We start from the raw sequence: 14,009 nt of genomic DNA, 5'->3' as shown, positions 1-14,009 counted from the left end.
TGTTTTAGTATTTTTTATATATTGATTTTAAGCGTGAGCATACATTTGCGCTTACCTCTATGCAAGGAGAAATATTTTTAGATTTCAAAAATGAAATCATTAATGTCTCAAAAACTAGAAGTTTTAGCTAAAAAATAACGCCATACCTCTTAGACGTAAAGAAAGATTACCATACCACCTAGAGAGTGCCACAAGCACCTCATAGACCGCCCCTTCACTTTTTTTGGTACAACAATAATACAAACAACTTTACTTTTCGGGCGTGCCTGTCTCGCGGTGTCGCCGCGCCCCATAGAATAGCTTGTAAACTAGCGCCCTAGACACATACCTAGTTACCTTTGTAATAATACGGCTCATCTTGGGTGAGCTCTTCACGCAAGCTTATGAAACCTTCGAACATGATAATAAATATTGTAGTGTGTTTCGGAAATATAATTGTTGTAAGATTTACACAATTCGTCTAGATAGCTCAAGACGAATTGTGTTCAAGTCAAGTTGTGTTTGTGATTTTTTAAAGTGTGTCTGAGGAATCCTCGCCGCAGTCGTCTACCTTGTCCATCATTTAGGGAGTATATCTCTACAAGCGGTGTGTACACATAATTCGAAAATAATGCTATTTTTTTTAGCTAAGGCTAGTTTTGAGATAGGAAGATTTGTCTGTGGGCAAATTTCTTCAATTTGAAATTATATGTAGCCATGGTTTTCCTCACTTTTTCTTCAAGCAGCAGTAATATCACCATAGGGCAAAAGTGGATCCTGAGTTAAGAAACTTGATTTAAATAGTTCGTAGTCCAGATAACTTAGGAAACACTGCCATAGGGTGTTGTTTTTTGGGACAATCTCAGAAGAAATGAAACAAAAAATATTTAGGTATATAATTATTTTATTTTACGTTGTGTAATTACAAAATCATACAATCATTTATTATTATTATTACATTTACATTATTCATTCGTCTGTTTGGCAGTTACCTGAGCATTGTGACATTATTTTGACTGAAGTTTTCATATCATACTTTAGTAGGGAAGAAATAGTTTAAGATTTTGAAAAAGTTATTGAAAATAATGTATTATTTAATTGTGCGATTGACGCGCTGCTACTGAAACTAGTCAAGTTGCTACCTTCCTTAACTATTATTTGAAAATTATTTAAATATTGAATTAACAAAATGATCGTAATTCACCCATATAAGTTAGTTATGGATTGATTTTTAACAGATTCCAAAATATAGGAGTTTCTAATCAAATTATATTTATTGCAATTTGTTTATAAGCAGTCTCACAATAACCGAAAACCGAGTATATTTTTTATTTTATTAAAATTTTATTAATTTTCACTAAAACAGCAATCCTTCACCTAATTTTCTCACATTTTAATTATAAATAAAAGTCACACATCTTCGGTACGGGCAGCACCATCCTTTAAATTTTCGGTGATCAGTGATCCCCAATCTGACTGCCAAGCGTGGGGATTATTGCTAAGAAATCACCAGTGATGGTGAAAAACTTAAAATAGAGTACAAATTGTCGATTTTCTATTATCTAAGATTGAAATCAATGTCTAACTACAGTTTTTTTAATCTCTTGATTACATTTTTAATAAGTTATTGGTAAGGGTCTTACTGTCGCACTCAGATACATTTAATGATTACTTAAACTGTTCCTTAATAACGATTTTGTTCCGAAAACTGGAAACTAAGGACTGGGTTAAGTAACCATTAAATGACTCTGAGTACGGCGGTTATATGTTACATTTAAATGCATTATAAATTAAAGTTTGTGCATAGTATATTGGTTTGTGTTAAAAAAATGAAACATTTTTTTTTAACTTTATAAGACAAACTTGGGCTAAATTGCTAAGTTCAACTCGGCTAAATTAAAATACAAAACTAATTTTAAACCCAGATATATTACGATACCTTCCTATAAAGAAATCCACAGTACAGATACAATTCTTTCGATACATTTTTCAAGTTTAGTACAAAACAATAAACTGAATTAGTGAGTGAAAAAACTGTTTACATGTATAAATTTAATTTAGCATATCTTGACATCCATCTACCTAATATTGCAAAGTTTCATCTCATTCGTTACAGCTGTTTTCGAGATCGTGATTACAAAACATTGTTTTTTTATCATATTTACCAACATACTATGCCCAAACTTTTTAAAACAATGGAAATTTTAAACAAAAAGGACATTAATATTAAAAGTTGATATACAAAAATTATTTATTTATTTATTTATAATAATAGAAATAATAAAATCATTGATTCTATACAAGCTAGACTTACAATCGAAATAAAATAACGGAATACTTTGAATCGTTATGGCGGCTGATACACGACAATTTAACGATATCTGATCGTGAATAACTAAAAAAAAACAATAATTGTGTTTTACAGTCTACCCATGTAACTTTTTAACTAGATAACTGGAAAAAGTAAGAGTTGCGCTATTCTGCTCATAACTATGAGCCCCGAGTGTGGCTCGAAACTAGTCGAGTCAAGCTGTAAAACATAATTAGCTACTAAACTGTCTTACTACCGCACTCAGAGTTATTTAATGGTTACTTAACAGTCTATAGCAATTGTTTTCGAAACAAAATCATTACTAAGGAATAGTTTAAGTAATCATTAAATGTCTCTGAGTATAGCAGTTAATTAGAGAGTGATTCATGAGGAAAGTTAAATTAGTTTCTATTTAAAAATGGTGTCTTTCAAATTATTTTAAGTCTTATATCATAGTAATAAGATTGAATATATTATGTCGGTACCGTCTCGCCGCCTATATACATAAGAAGTAGTTAAGTATGTGATTCAGTCATTAACTGGCGCGAGGACCCAGCTTCCTTAGGCAGGAGATACCCTGGAAAGAACATGGAAACAATTAGATGGGTTAAATGCAATGTGTTAGTTATATTTTGGATGATAACGGTTTCCTATCACTACATAGTATAAAACAAAGTCGCTTTCTCTGTCCCTATGTTTTTTTTTTCTTTTTATGAAACTCGTCGGTAAACGAGCAGACGTATCACCTGATGGTAAGCAATCGCCGCCGCCCAAGTGCATTGCCAGCCTTTTTGGGGTTACGAATTTAAGGGTTGTTCGGATATCGGCAAAATTGAGAAGAGGGAAAATTGGGCCTCCGGTAACCTTACTCACACATCGAAATACAACAAGCGTTATTTCACGTCGGTTTTCTGTGAGACCGTCGGGTCGGCCTATTCGTGCCGAAGCATGGCTTTCCACACTAGTTAGCTTTAGAGCATTTATTGTGTTTACAATAAAACTGTGGACGATTCCTTTCTCTAATGTTAGTCACCATGTAGCTGGGAATTGCACTCACTGATTTATTGTGTGGGACACATAGATTTGTCGGAATGATAAATGAATGAAACTGAATGGCCATCAATGGCCAGCGTTTCCTAAATATTCTTATGACAATGGTATATACCTGATATTAGAACTTAAGACGGGATATTTACCATGTTTATCTACGTCTATGAGTTTCCGATATTTCGACACTGTCGCAAGCGCCATGATCACGGATGAACTGGGGTAAATGCGGGTGGATGTTTACGAGCAGACAAATCCAGTGGTCCAACTATGTAAAACCCGCAAAACCGCCAAGAAAGAAGAAAGTTCGCGAGCGGACACAGTAAGTTTTGTGTGTCGAGAGTTAAGCCTAGTTACAAGTGACAATGGTAGTGGTATTACCGGTGTCAGCAAAAAACGAACGAGAAAGCGGGTAGACCGATTTGTCTGCTCGTAAACACCCACCCGCATTTACTACAGTTAATCCGTGATCATGGCGCTTGCAACAGTGCCGAAATATCGGAAACTCGATAAAATGAATAAACATGGTAAATATGCCGTTATAAGTTCTAATAATAGTGTTAGTGACCATGTCAGTTTAAAAACTTATAATAAGAAGAAGGTATATACCTGCTCTAAGTACTCGTTCCTAGAGAGCCAGAAGTTGTCCCTGTTCTTGCAGACCTCGGCGAGCACGGCGCCGCCTATGAACACCATGTCCTTGCGTCGCGGCGGGTCTTCGACGCGGATCTTGAATTTCTGGAAATAACAGTACATATTGTACAGATTACTTTTAGGAAAAGGAAATAAGTTACTATCCTGCAAATTCTTCTATCCTACTTATATTATAAATGTGAAAGTTTGTAATAATGTATGGAGTACGGATGTATGTTTATTTGTTACTCTTACATGCCATAACTGCTGAACAGATGTACTTGAAACTGGCATTGAGATAGATTACAGTCTGGATTACACAGACTACTTTTTATTAAAGTGATTTGATTTATAACAATATTGCGGGCAAGTCCAATAAGGGATACGTTTGTAACCGTTCTAGAATGTAGGAAACCATTAGGTCGATAAACAGCAATAAACAAACATAATATATCACTATAGACAACTAGATTTAAGTACTTTGTCGCGTTTACTAAAATTTGTCGCGTTAACGACGGTTAGTTTCATCCACAAAATCACATTTTAGTTGGGGTATACTCACAGATTTTTTTGTTTTCGAAAGAAGGTCGACCGACTACTTTCAAAGCATACCGGGACTCATAAAAAATTGTCGCGTTAACGACGGATAGTTTCTCACACAAATTCACATCATTAAGCCCGCCACAACCTCCCATACCGCTGTAACTCCTGTAAGCCAGGATCTACAGTAGATACAACCATGAAAATACCGGAACATTGAAGTCCGGCGCGTCCCAGGGACATGAATGACTGTCTTGGATCCCGCAACGATATAAATCAGAACATATTATTAGAGGAGAAGAAAAAGAAAACGATAGTTTCCACTTCTTTCGGTGAATTTAATGCAGGAGACAGAATGACTTAAGCCTTAAGGCACAAAAGAGTAAGTAGGTTATAAAATACCACTTTTACACGTCAATATTTCAAATAGGTAGCTAGATGAGGCCGGCATTTCCAATCCGACTACTCTAAGAAGAAATGTCGAAGCAAACTCAGATGTTTAGTAGGGGTAAGAAAGAAGAAGTATAGTATTTCTTTCTGTATAAGAAATTAACACTACTTTTAAGTTTATATTTAAGTCCTAGGTTAAGTAAATGTAATCTAGGATAAGTTAGCCCTCAAATTTGCAACGCCTGAAAAAGGCAGTTAAGATGTACTTAACATTTAAATTAAGACCTGTAATACCTACCTTAACGTGCAAATAAATATTTTGAGTTTGAGTTTGGTATACTCACAGCCAACTTATCGCAGTCGTTCTTGAGCACCCTCTCGAGGTAGAGCTGCTTGATCTCCCGCTCGAGCCGCGACGGCAGCCCCGGGTACATGGTGGAGCCCCCCGACAGGACGATGTGCTTGTACAACTCGTTGCGCATGTCTATGTCCGCCGCCTGGGGATTTAAATGGTAAAATATTTATTACTATGACATAGAAATTCAAAATTTCCGAGTTGATCTAGGTTTTTGGAAGAAATTCATTACTAATACAAACATGTATTTTCTTACCAGTAACAAAAAGCTGCTTAAATAACGTCACGTCTTTATTAATCCCCGAAGGGGTAGGCAGAGGTGCACTATATGGCACATAATGCCAATGTACACCCACTGTTCACCATTTGCTTTATAAGTCCCATGTAATAGGAAGTGAGCCTATTGCTATATACTAGGCACAATTCCAAACTCCATGCTACTACTTAGAAATTAGCGAAAAACCGACAAAAGCCCAGTAATACTCTGCCCGACCCTATAATCGAACCCGAGACCCCTTGTCCGGCACAGTCGCACTTGCGATCACTCGACTAACGAGGCAGTATTTATTACCTACAACATATTTTCATGACACCAACAAAAACTCTTAAAACCTAAAATACCAGTCACTCCTTACCTGTATAGTATTGAAGACGAGCTCAGCGATGCCCTGCCCCTCCACGTTGATGAGATGTGGCTGGAACAGTGCCTCCGGGGCCTCGAACCTCTCTCCTCCCACTTTGATCACACGGCCGTCTGGTAACTGTGGAGAAATTGGATATTTGTACATAAATATTATGGATGAAAGATAAAAATTCTTTGTGAAAGTTTCTGAATTCTCTAAAGTCGTGATAAATGGTCAGATAATGAGAGAGAAAAATAAGCCTGAATAGTTAAGCGGGGCGCTTTTAATAACGAAAGTTTGTGTACATGTTTGTTACTCAATCACGTCAAAACAGTTGAGGGGATCTATATGAAATTTGGAACAAGGGTAGATCTAGAGACCATAGTCTAGAATAACACATAGGCCACTTTTTATCCCACCGGAACGTGGACGAAAACATTTTGTTTTTATTTTTATTTATTTTTTTGAGGGAAAATGAGGAATGAGGAAGTCATTGTATGATACAATAACTTCTCCCGCCTTGGGTGAGGCTGACTAAAAACCAATCCGTTCCTTCTCCTGCTTTGAGCTGGAGCCTCGGTAACCTGTTACGTTGTCCGCAGCTCCGGCTGTGGACGAAGCCGCTAAAGCTAGTAAAGCATAAAAGTTAAAGTAATAAACAATACGTACAACATAGGGCTCCACGAGCACGGTGGTCTCCCACGCCAGTCGCTGCTCCTGCTCGATGTTGTACCCGATGTAGCAGAGTAAACTAATGAACATATACATACAACATAGGGCTCCACGAGCACGGTGGTCTCCCACGCCAGTCGCTGCTCCTGCTCGATGTTGTACCCGATGTAGCAGAGTAAACTAATTAACAATACGTACAACATAGGGCTCCACGAGCACGGTGGTCTCCCACGCCAGTCGCTGCTCCTGCTCGATGTTGTACCCGATGTAGCAGAGTAAACTAATTAACATATACGTACAACATAGGGCTCCACGAGCACGGTGGTCTCCCACGCCAGTCGCTGCTCCTGCTCGATGTTGTACCCGATGTAGCAGAGTAAACTAATTAACATATACGTACAACATAGGGCTCCACGAGCACGGTGGTCTCCCACGCCAGTCGCTGCTCCTGCTCGATGTTGTACCCGATGTAGCAGAGTAAACTAATTAACATATACGTACAACATAGGGCTCCACGAGCACGGTGGTCTCCCACGCCAGTCGCTGCTCCTGCTCGATGTTGTACCCGATGTAGCAGAGTAAACTAATTAACATATACGTACAACATAGGGCTCCACGAGCACGGTGGTCTCCCACGCCAGTCGCTGCTCCTGCTCGATGTTGTACCCGATGTAGCAGAGCTTCTCCTTCATCATGCGCACCGTCTCGAAGTCCGCCGAGTGGTTGAACGCGTACCCTCGGAGGAGGAGCAGCTGAGGGTCAGAGGGAAGAGGGAAGAGGTTTAAAGACCGTTCTTGTATATAGATGTAGATGAAATTATGATGATGATGATGATGCTCGATTAGTTTCGAATTAATAGGGTTTAAGGGCTCCGGTTAGACACGAAACTAGTCGGGGATCCTCGTAAAATGATGCAAATAAGCTACATGTTGTGAGGTTAGGTATGTAGTTATAAAATTATCAAATATGTATGTGATTATTTACTTCAAATACTTCAGCATTATAACAGCCGCGCCAAATGTCCGTAACATTCTTAGACAACCTACAACATTACAGCTCTTCTGTGATCGAGGACCATGAAGCTGTTCACACAGAATTTTTGATTAATTTAATCATTTATTTTGTTTGAAAATTACAATTTTTAAATTTTCATTGAAATATTTAGTTGTATTTATGTTTCTGTGGACGAGTACAAATTGTAGTTTCATTTGAGTCATGAGAGTGATCTCTATACTGTATGTAAATAAATAAATGACGTACCTTGATGAGATACCGGGTGATATCCCTGCCGGCGATGTCGAGCCGCCGCGTCAGATGTGGCAGCGCAAACTCCTCGTACACCGGGCAGATGTGAGTTACGCCGTCACCTGAAAAAAGAAGAATAACGAATGTTCTTCTCCATTCGAAGCCACACTTTGGAACGAGCACCTAGCCTCACTGACGGACAGACTGACAGACTATTATTTATTTCTTTATTTATTTGTTGACGTTTCAAAAGTACTTATTTATGGTTTTATTGGAATAAATGATTTGACTTTGACTTATATGTTGTCTGTACATCAAAGTTTTAAAATAAATATTATAATGGAAAAATCTCTATTTTTGTTTCATTTATGTTGATCTTTGGGTCTGATTAATACTTATTTTACGTGCATTAAAACATTTTTAAAAAGTCAAGAAACTATAAGAAATCCGAGTACATCCCTGTACAAAGAATATTAGTTAAAAATACTATGGCGAGAGTTTAATCCATTCCTATACTGGGAGTGGACCTTAAAAAGGCTATTTTTGTGTTTAATTTAAATTTAAATAAAAAAGCAGAAGAAGTAGAGCAATACAAATGTGTTTTTTTTTCTGAAGTTCAAAAAACACCATTTAAGTATAAAAAAAAATGTATTAACATTCATGATTATGACTATGAGATATTTCAATTTCCTAGTTTTTAATTTTTATAAGATCTTAAAAGCACTCACGTACTTCAGATCATGCAAAAAATAGAAACACCAGGATCTTCGATTCCTGATGGTAAGCAATACTTTGTTCAATGTTCGGACGCTACCCAACCAAACGCGTGTAACAAAACGATAGCGCGATCTATCTCGATCCTAACGCCATCTATCGAGCATGCGGACAACTCTCGAAGTAAATGTTGAGTCTGACACTCCCTCTCTCCTCGCCCAAGGCGGGAGAAGTAACTGGATGAATTCCGCTCAAAAAAAAAAAATACTGACAGGTAAATCGCCTGAACAATAATATGTAGGTGCGTTATTTGAAAATGAATTCAATACCCTAAACATTAAGGTGTAAAATTAAGTACATAGTATAATACTCACCCGAGTCGACGACCACTCCGGATATGAGTCCCTGCGCGTACAACGTGAGCACCGCCTGGATGGCGATGTACGCGCTGTCGAACTCGTACTTCTCGAACATTACCTGGAATATAACAATTATTTAATACAAAATGACTTGTTAAACTGTGAAGGGGAGAGGGGAGGGTACATATACAATGTAACACCTACTCTTCACTAGCTTTTTTTGGGTACTTTTAGAAAGCTTTGCTCCACACTAGGATTTTCTCCTGTGTCATGGGTGCGCGTTTACAAACATACACATGACAAACAACGATTTATGGATCACACAAAGAGTTGCTCCATGCGGAAATCAACTCACTACACGTTGCGCGGCCGTCGGTTGCCCAGCCACCTCACTAACCGTGAGTTAATTCATTGTTAACCCTTTATGAGTTTTTGGATCAGCGTGTGATCCAAAACATTTCTATGCCACAAGTGGTTTTGGATCACCATGTGAGCCAAAACATACACGTTTAAAATTCCCGCTGTTTCTTATTGGAGCGTTTAACCCTTGGTATGCCAGAACGCAGATCCACACAAGACACAATGTGTTTTCTATTGTGTCTTATATACATATACGAGGGGCTAATTACCGTATTTCGCCTGTTATGAGCTCCATATTGTGATCGAGAAAAAATAATGCCAGTTAAATTCTAACCTCAATCATCTTCTCTCTATTCTTGGTGGGGTTCATCGGTGGCTCAGTGAGCAATATCTTGGTCTCCTTGGGGTCCACGTTCATCTTGCTGGGCCCGAACGTGTAGTCCCACACGTGACACATGTCCTCCCAGTTGCGGACCACCTGTGGACAGATTATGTTAATAAAATATGATGGTATATAATGGGGAAATCATTTTATACTATGAAATAGCAAAAATGAAATAAAATTCAGTAAAATATTTTTGTTAAGTAACCTTTGAATTTGAATTTAATAAGTGTGACAGTGCCATGCATCGGCACAAATGGGCCGGCTTGACCGGAGTGATACCACGGCCTCACAGAAAACCGACGAGAAACGAAGCTTGCGCTGTGTTTCGTTGTATGAGTGAGGTTACCAGAGGTCCAATTATAATATTAATTGCCTAATCCCTGATTCCCCAACAGGCCTTAAATTGCTATCCACTAAAAAGACCGGCAACGCACTTGTAATGTTGTATGTCGATTGTTTAACGTCAGGTTATATGTCAGCTCGTTTACCGGCTTATGCCGAAAAATATGAAAAGCGGTCATCCTTTTAAGGAGTTCGGTTAGGGTAGCTATGTCATAGAGCATTAAGTTCCTCTTTATACTTTATACTAGCATTTTATATGCTTTAGTATAGTATATAGTGCTCTAAATAAATAAATAATACATATTATAAATTATACTCACTCCATTCTCCATAGGATAACTGACTTCCAGCATAGACCTGAGTTTGGATGCTTCATCTCCAACCATTAAGTCCTGGAATCATTGCAATCATACCATTAATTCCTGCTCTAAAATAATAAAATAGTGAGTGGTTATATAAACACAGTTTTAGTAGAAACAATGGGCTGAAAAACAGCACAAAAACAATACAAAGAACAGCTGATGTCGGAAACACACTATTGTAATCTATATCTATACTAATCTATAAAGCTGAAGAGTTTGTTTGTTTGAACGCGCAAATTTTCGGAACTACTGGTCCGATTTGAATAATTCTTTTTGTGTGGGATAGTGCATTTATCGAGGAAGGCTATAAAACATCACGCTATGACCAATAGGAGCCAAGCAGAGCGGGTGAAATCGCGCGGAAGTAGCTAGTATAAATATAATCGAAACGAGAGCGCGTTCGATGCTCTGATTGGTTGGTTTATTCGAGCCGGCCAATCAGAGCGCCGAACGCGCTCTCGTTTTGATTACTTTAAACGTAAAGTAAACTTGTACTAAAGATACAGTTGCTCAGCCACTGTGCACTTAGCATTAGATTTATGAAATCATGTTTCAATAGTGTGTTTCAGACATTACGATGACTATCTTCTAACAAAGATCTCATTAGAACTAATATAACATACACTAAATAACCTTACAAATAGTTCTGTACCTATGATTAGTTATTTCTTATTTGTCTTTAATTAACTCATTTGATCTTGAAAAGTCGTATCATTTTATTAATTTTATGTTACCTATGAGTGAAGAGTGAGTGAAAATAATGATCTTTAATCCAGAGAAGGAATTATTTTAAATGCAAATGAAATCTTATTTTGAATTAAAAGACAAATAAGATGTCACTATTATAGGACAAACACTAAGTTAGACTATAATTACACTACCTATAACTATTATTAGTTTTAAAACAAAAATAAATGCTAAAATACTTGCACAAAACAAATTCAATTAAGTTTTTAATTTACTAAAACAAAGTTATTATCTAGTGCAAAATAAGTATTGATATATTATAAGCCTAATTTAATAACCTATAATTACTAAGCAACAAAAAAATTAAGCTAATTGCCTGATTTTAAAATAAAAAGCATTGTATAGGTATCATAGAGTAAGATTTTTGTCATAAGTCTTATAAAAGTACTAAAGAGAAGTGTAAAATAATTCCAGGACTATTCTAAAACAAAAGCTGTATCCTTAGTACGAGTTTTTTTTCGTATAACGAGATCGAAACGAGAACGCGTTCGGCGCTGTGATTCTTGCTTTATTCGAGCCGACCAATCAGAGTGCCAATTGCAGTCTCGTTTCAATTTCGTTAAACGTAAAACAAACTCGTACTAAGGGTACTGTTCTATTCTGCAATAGTTTAGAAACTATAAAATCATTTCATTCCTTAGAAAGTGTTGTATCTATAATATTTGTAACTTTCAATAAGCTTGTGTGCAGTTTATATTGCGAAGCACTGCGTTATAGAATACCTATGACATACCATAACTTCCACATCCTCCTGATTGAAAGCCTGTATTGCATGAAATGTTATATTTTATAAGAAAAAGTAGAATAGTATAGTTTTTAATTGATTTGTCTATGATTTCAATATGGTTGATTCTGAATCCTAACATTCTTCCTAACTGGTATTTACTTTTGCTGTGAATAATAATATTATCAGATACCTAATTCTGTTATTTTGACATTTAAATTGATTGCACTTTGAATTAGTAAGTATTTTTTTTATTCCATACTAGCTGACCCAGCAAACTTCGTACTGCCTTAAACTGGACTTCCATAATTCAAGACCAAAATTAGCCAAATCAGTCCAGCTATTTTTAAAGTTTAACAAGACTAACAAACAAAAATTTTAGAAATGTTTTTTTTTTATATGTAGATCTGTATTGTGATTGCATATAATTATAATTTGTTTTTAACTATTCAAATCATATGGCACCTAATCTCATTATATTTGTATACAATCACAAACATTTACAAGTTAATTTATTTTCACACACACTACATGCATTTTACACATTTGTTTAAAACATATTAGTTAAAACAATGTTAGATTTCAACATGGGACATAGTTTTTCAAAACGAGTAACATGAATACATGCTGAAATATGGACTTACTCCGATACATATGTCCTGTAACATTTCAAAATGTCTTAATCATGGTAAATAGCAAAGAAAATACTAAAAATATAGCAAAATAAAACATGATACACTTTAAAAATAAGACTTTAATGGGGATTCTTATGAGATTTGAGTTTTTTTATCATTCATGTGCCAATATCGTTGCTAAAAGACTTCTTCTTGACTTTCCAAAGCATTCTTTATTAGTCTAAAGGCTAACTGAATCAATACTTTGCCAATTATTGTGTGTTTACAAAACTTCCTTCCTTCCATCGAACATAATGGTTAATAACTATCTATCGAGCCTTTTAATGAGAATTTCAGTATTTAACACAGATTTATTTTACAAAAATGCTAATCAAATAGGAAATAAAGGCATCATGATCATAGATGTTTATTAAAGTATAGGGAAATAGGGCAAGATTATTTTGGTTTTTAGGTAGGTCTGTAAGTCCTATAGGCACAATAGTTTTACTATAGCTTGGACATCATGAATATAACTATGATAGGAATTTATGAGTATATTCTGATATATTAATGTGTATGCCATAAATTTGACAATATGATAATAGTATCATAGACAGGATACGGATGAATTCCGCTACACACCTGAGTTAGCACAGTTTCGAAACTCACCTTTACGTCAATGTCTCCGATCTTATTCTCCGCCCTGATGATCGGCCGACCGACCATCGACGGGAAAATGAAGGCTGGGAAGTTGCTCCCCGCATATCCACACTTCACGAACTAAAACCGACATCATAACATGAGGAAAACGATGATTCAAGCTCTTATCATCACCACCATTTTTACATCTCCATTTTATATGAACTTACGCCTGTGCCGTTGTCGCAAACAATGACTTTTCTTCCTTTCTCATCCATTTTACTTAGTTTATATTATTTCTACTTAAAATATTATTTATATTGAAATATTTAATGAAAATAACAGACGAAGTACAACCCCCCGCACTGCCCGTAACTATCAAAGCTTTTTTTTTTAATGAATGACAAATCGACGATTTTTGTGTAATGTGATGTAAATCATACTGCATTGTAATACAGCTGAAATTGCTGTAGCAAAGTGATTTTGTAATTTTGACACGCCTATAAAATTTATGATTGGAATACTAGTCTTTTAAGTCTACAATTTAATACAAGATAAAAATAATCTTTTAAAGTTCATTTACTTTGTTTGATGGTGATAAATCCACAAACTAACGTCTTGTATAATGTAGACCCTCATGGAATAGAGAAAATATATTTCTATTCCATATTGACCCCTGTGTCCGTGTCCTCTCTGTCTGCATCTTGTAGATAAATCATACCGAGTCAAGCCAGAGAAGGAGAGACCGGGGAGGTTTCTTCACAAGCAATTCACTATCCAAAATGAATTATTAACAAAAAATCCTCAATGTACTTAAACTTCTAGGCTTTTGCAAGACTTAAAACTAGGGTGAAGGGCTTATCACTTTGCTTAATGGTGTTCTAATAAGTTCAATCATATAATAATGTTGTCTTGATTTTATAATATATATCTCTAAAACCCGCCTCCATATCGAAAAAGATTGATCA

The 14,009-nt window shown here is 36.2% G+C and overlaps 1 protein-coding gene and 1 long non-coding RNA gene across 4 annotated transcripts in view; both read right to left on the bottom strand.

Moving 5' to 3' along the window:
- The window catches only part of LOC118268738 (uncharacterized), a 242,283-nt gene that overhangs the window by 119,002 nt on the left and 109,272 nt on the right, over positions 1-14,009 (bottom strand). The window lies entirely within an intron of this gene.
- LOC118276877 (actin-related protein 2) lies at positions 866-13,440 on the bottom strand. 3 transcript variants are annotated; one of them, XM_035595476.2, is made up of 12 exons: positions 13,272-13,440; positions 13,072-13,182; positions 12,433-12,447; positions 10,276-10,347; positions 9,563-9,706; positions 8,884-8,986; positions 7,811-7,917; positions 7,153-7,302; positions 5,891-6,016; positions 5,245-5,397; positions 3,947-4,075; positions 866-2,867 (listed from the first exon to the last, which is right to left on the bottom strand). In XM_035595476.2, exons 1-12 carry the CDS (start codon positions 13,317-13,319, stop codon positions 2,826-2,828), a joined length of 1,200 nt encoding a protein of 399 aa, XP_035451369.1. In that variant the 5' UTR covers positions 13,320-13,440; the 3' UTR covers positions 866-2,825. The 3 variants fall into 3 exon arrangements, with proteins under 3 accessions (XP_035451369.1, XP_035451368.1, XP_035451370.1); XM_035595475.2 differs by lacking the exon at positions 12,433-12,447 and adding an exon at positions 11,798-11,827; XM_035595477.2 differs by lacking the exon at positions 12,433-12,447.

The sequence above is a fragment of the Spodoptera frugiperda genome, chromosome 17, assembly GCF_023101765.2.
Source record: "Spodoptera frugiperda isolate SF20-4 chromosome 17, AGI-APGP_CSIRO_Sfru_2.0, whole genome shotgun sequence".
Classification (NCBI taxonomy): domain Eukaryota; kingdom Metazoa; phylum Arthropoda; class Insecta; order Lepidoptera; family Noctuidae; genus Spodoptera; species Spodoptera frugiperda.
Note: the sequence above shows the minus strand (reverse complement) of the source record. Positions and strands in the feature narration are given on the sequence as shown.

What these genes read in the sequence shown, in the direction of transcription:
- LOC118276877 (XM_035595475.2), bottom strand. Translation starts at nt 13,319, where the DNA reads ATGGATGAGAAAGGAAGAAAAGTCATTGTTTGCGACAACGGCACAGGC. An exon ending in ACGACTGCGATAAGTTGGCT is followed by an intron (nt 4,076 to 5,244) that starts GTGAGTATACCA and finishes TGTTATTTCCAG; the next exon opens with AAATTCAAGATCCGCGTCGA. An exon ending in GGAACGAGTACTTAGAGCAG is followed by an intron (nt 2,868 to 3,946) that starts GTATATACCTTC and finishes TGTTCTTTCCAG; the next exon opens with GGTATCTCCTGCCTAAGGAA.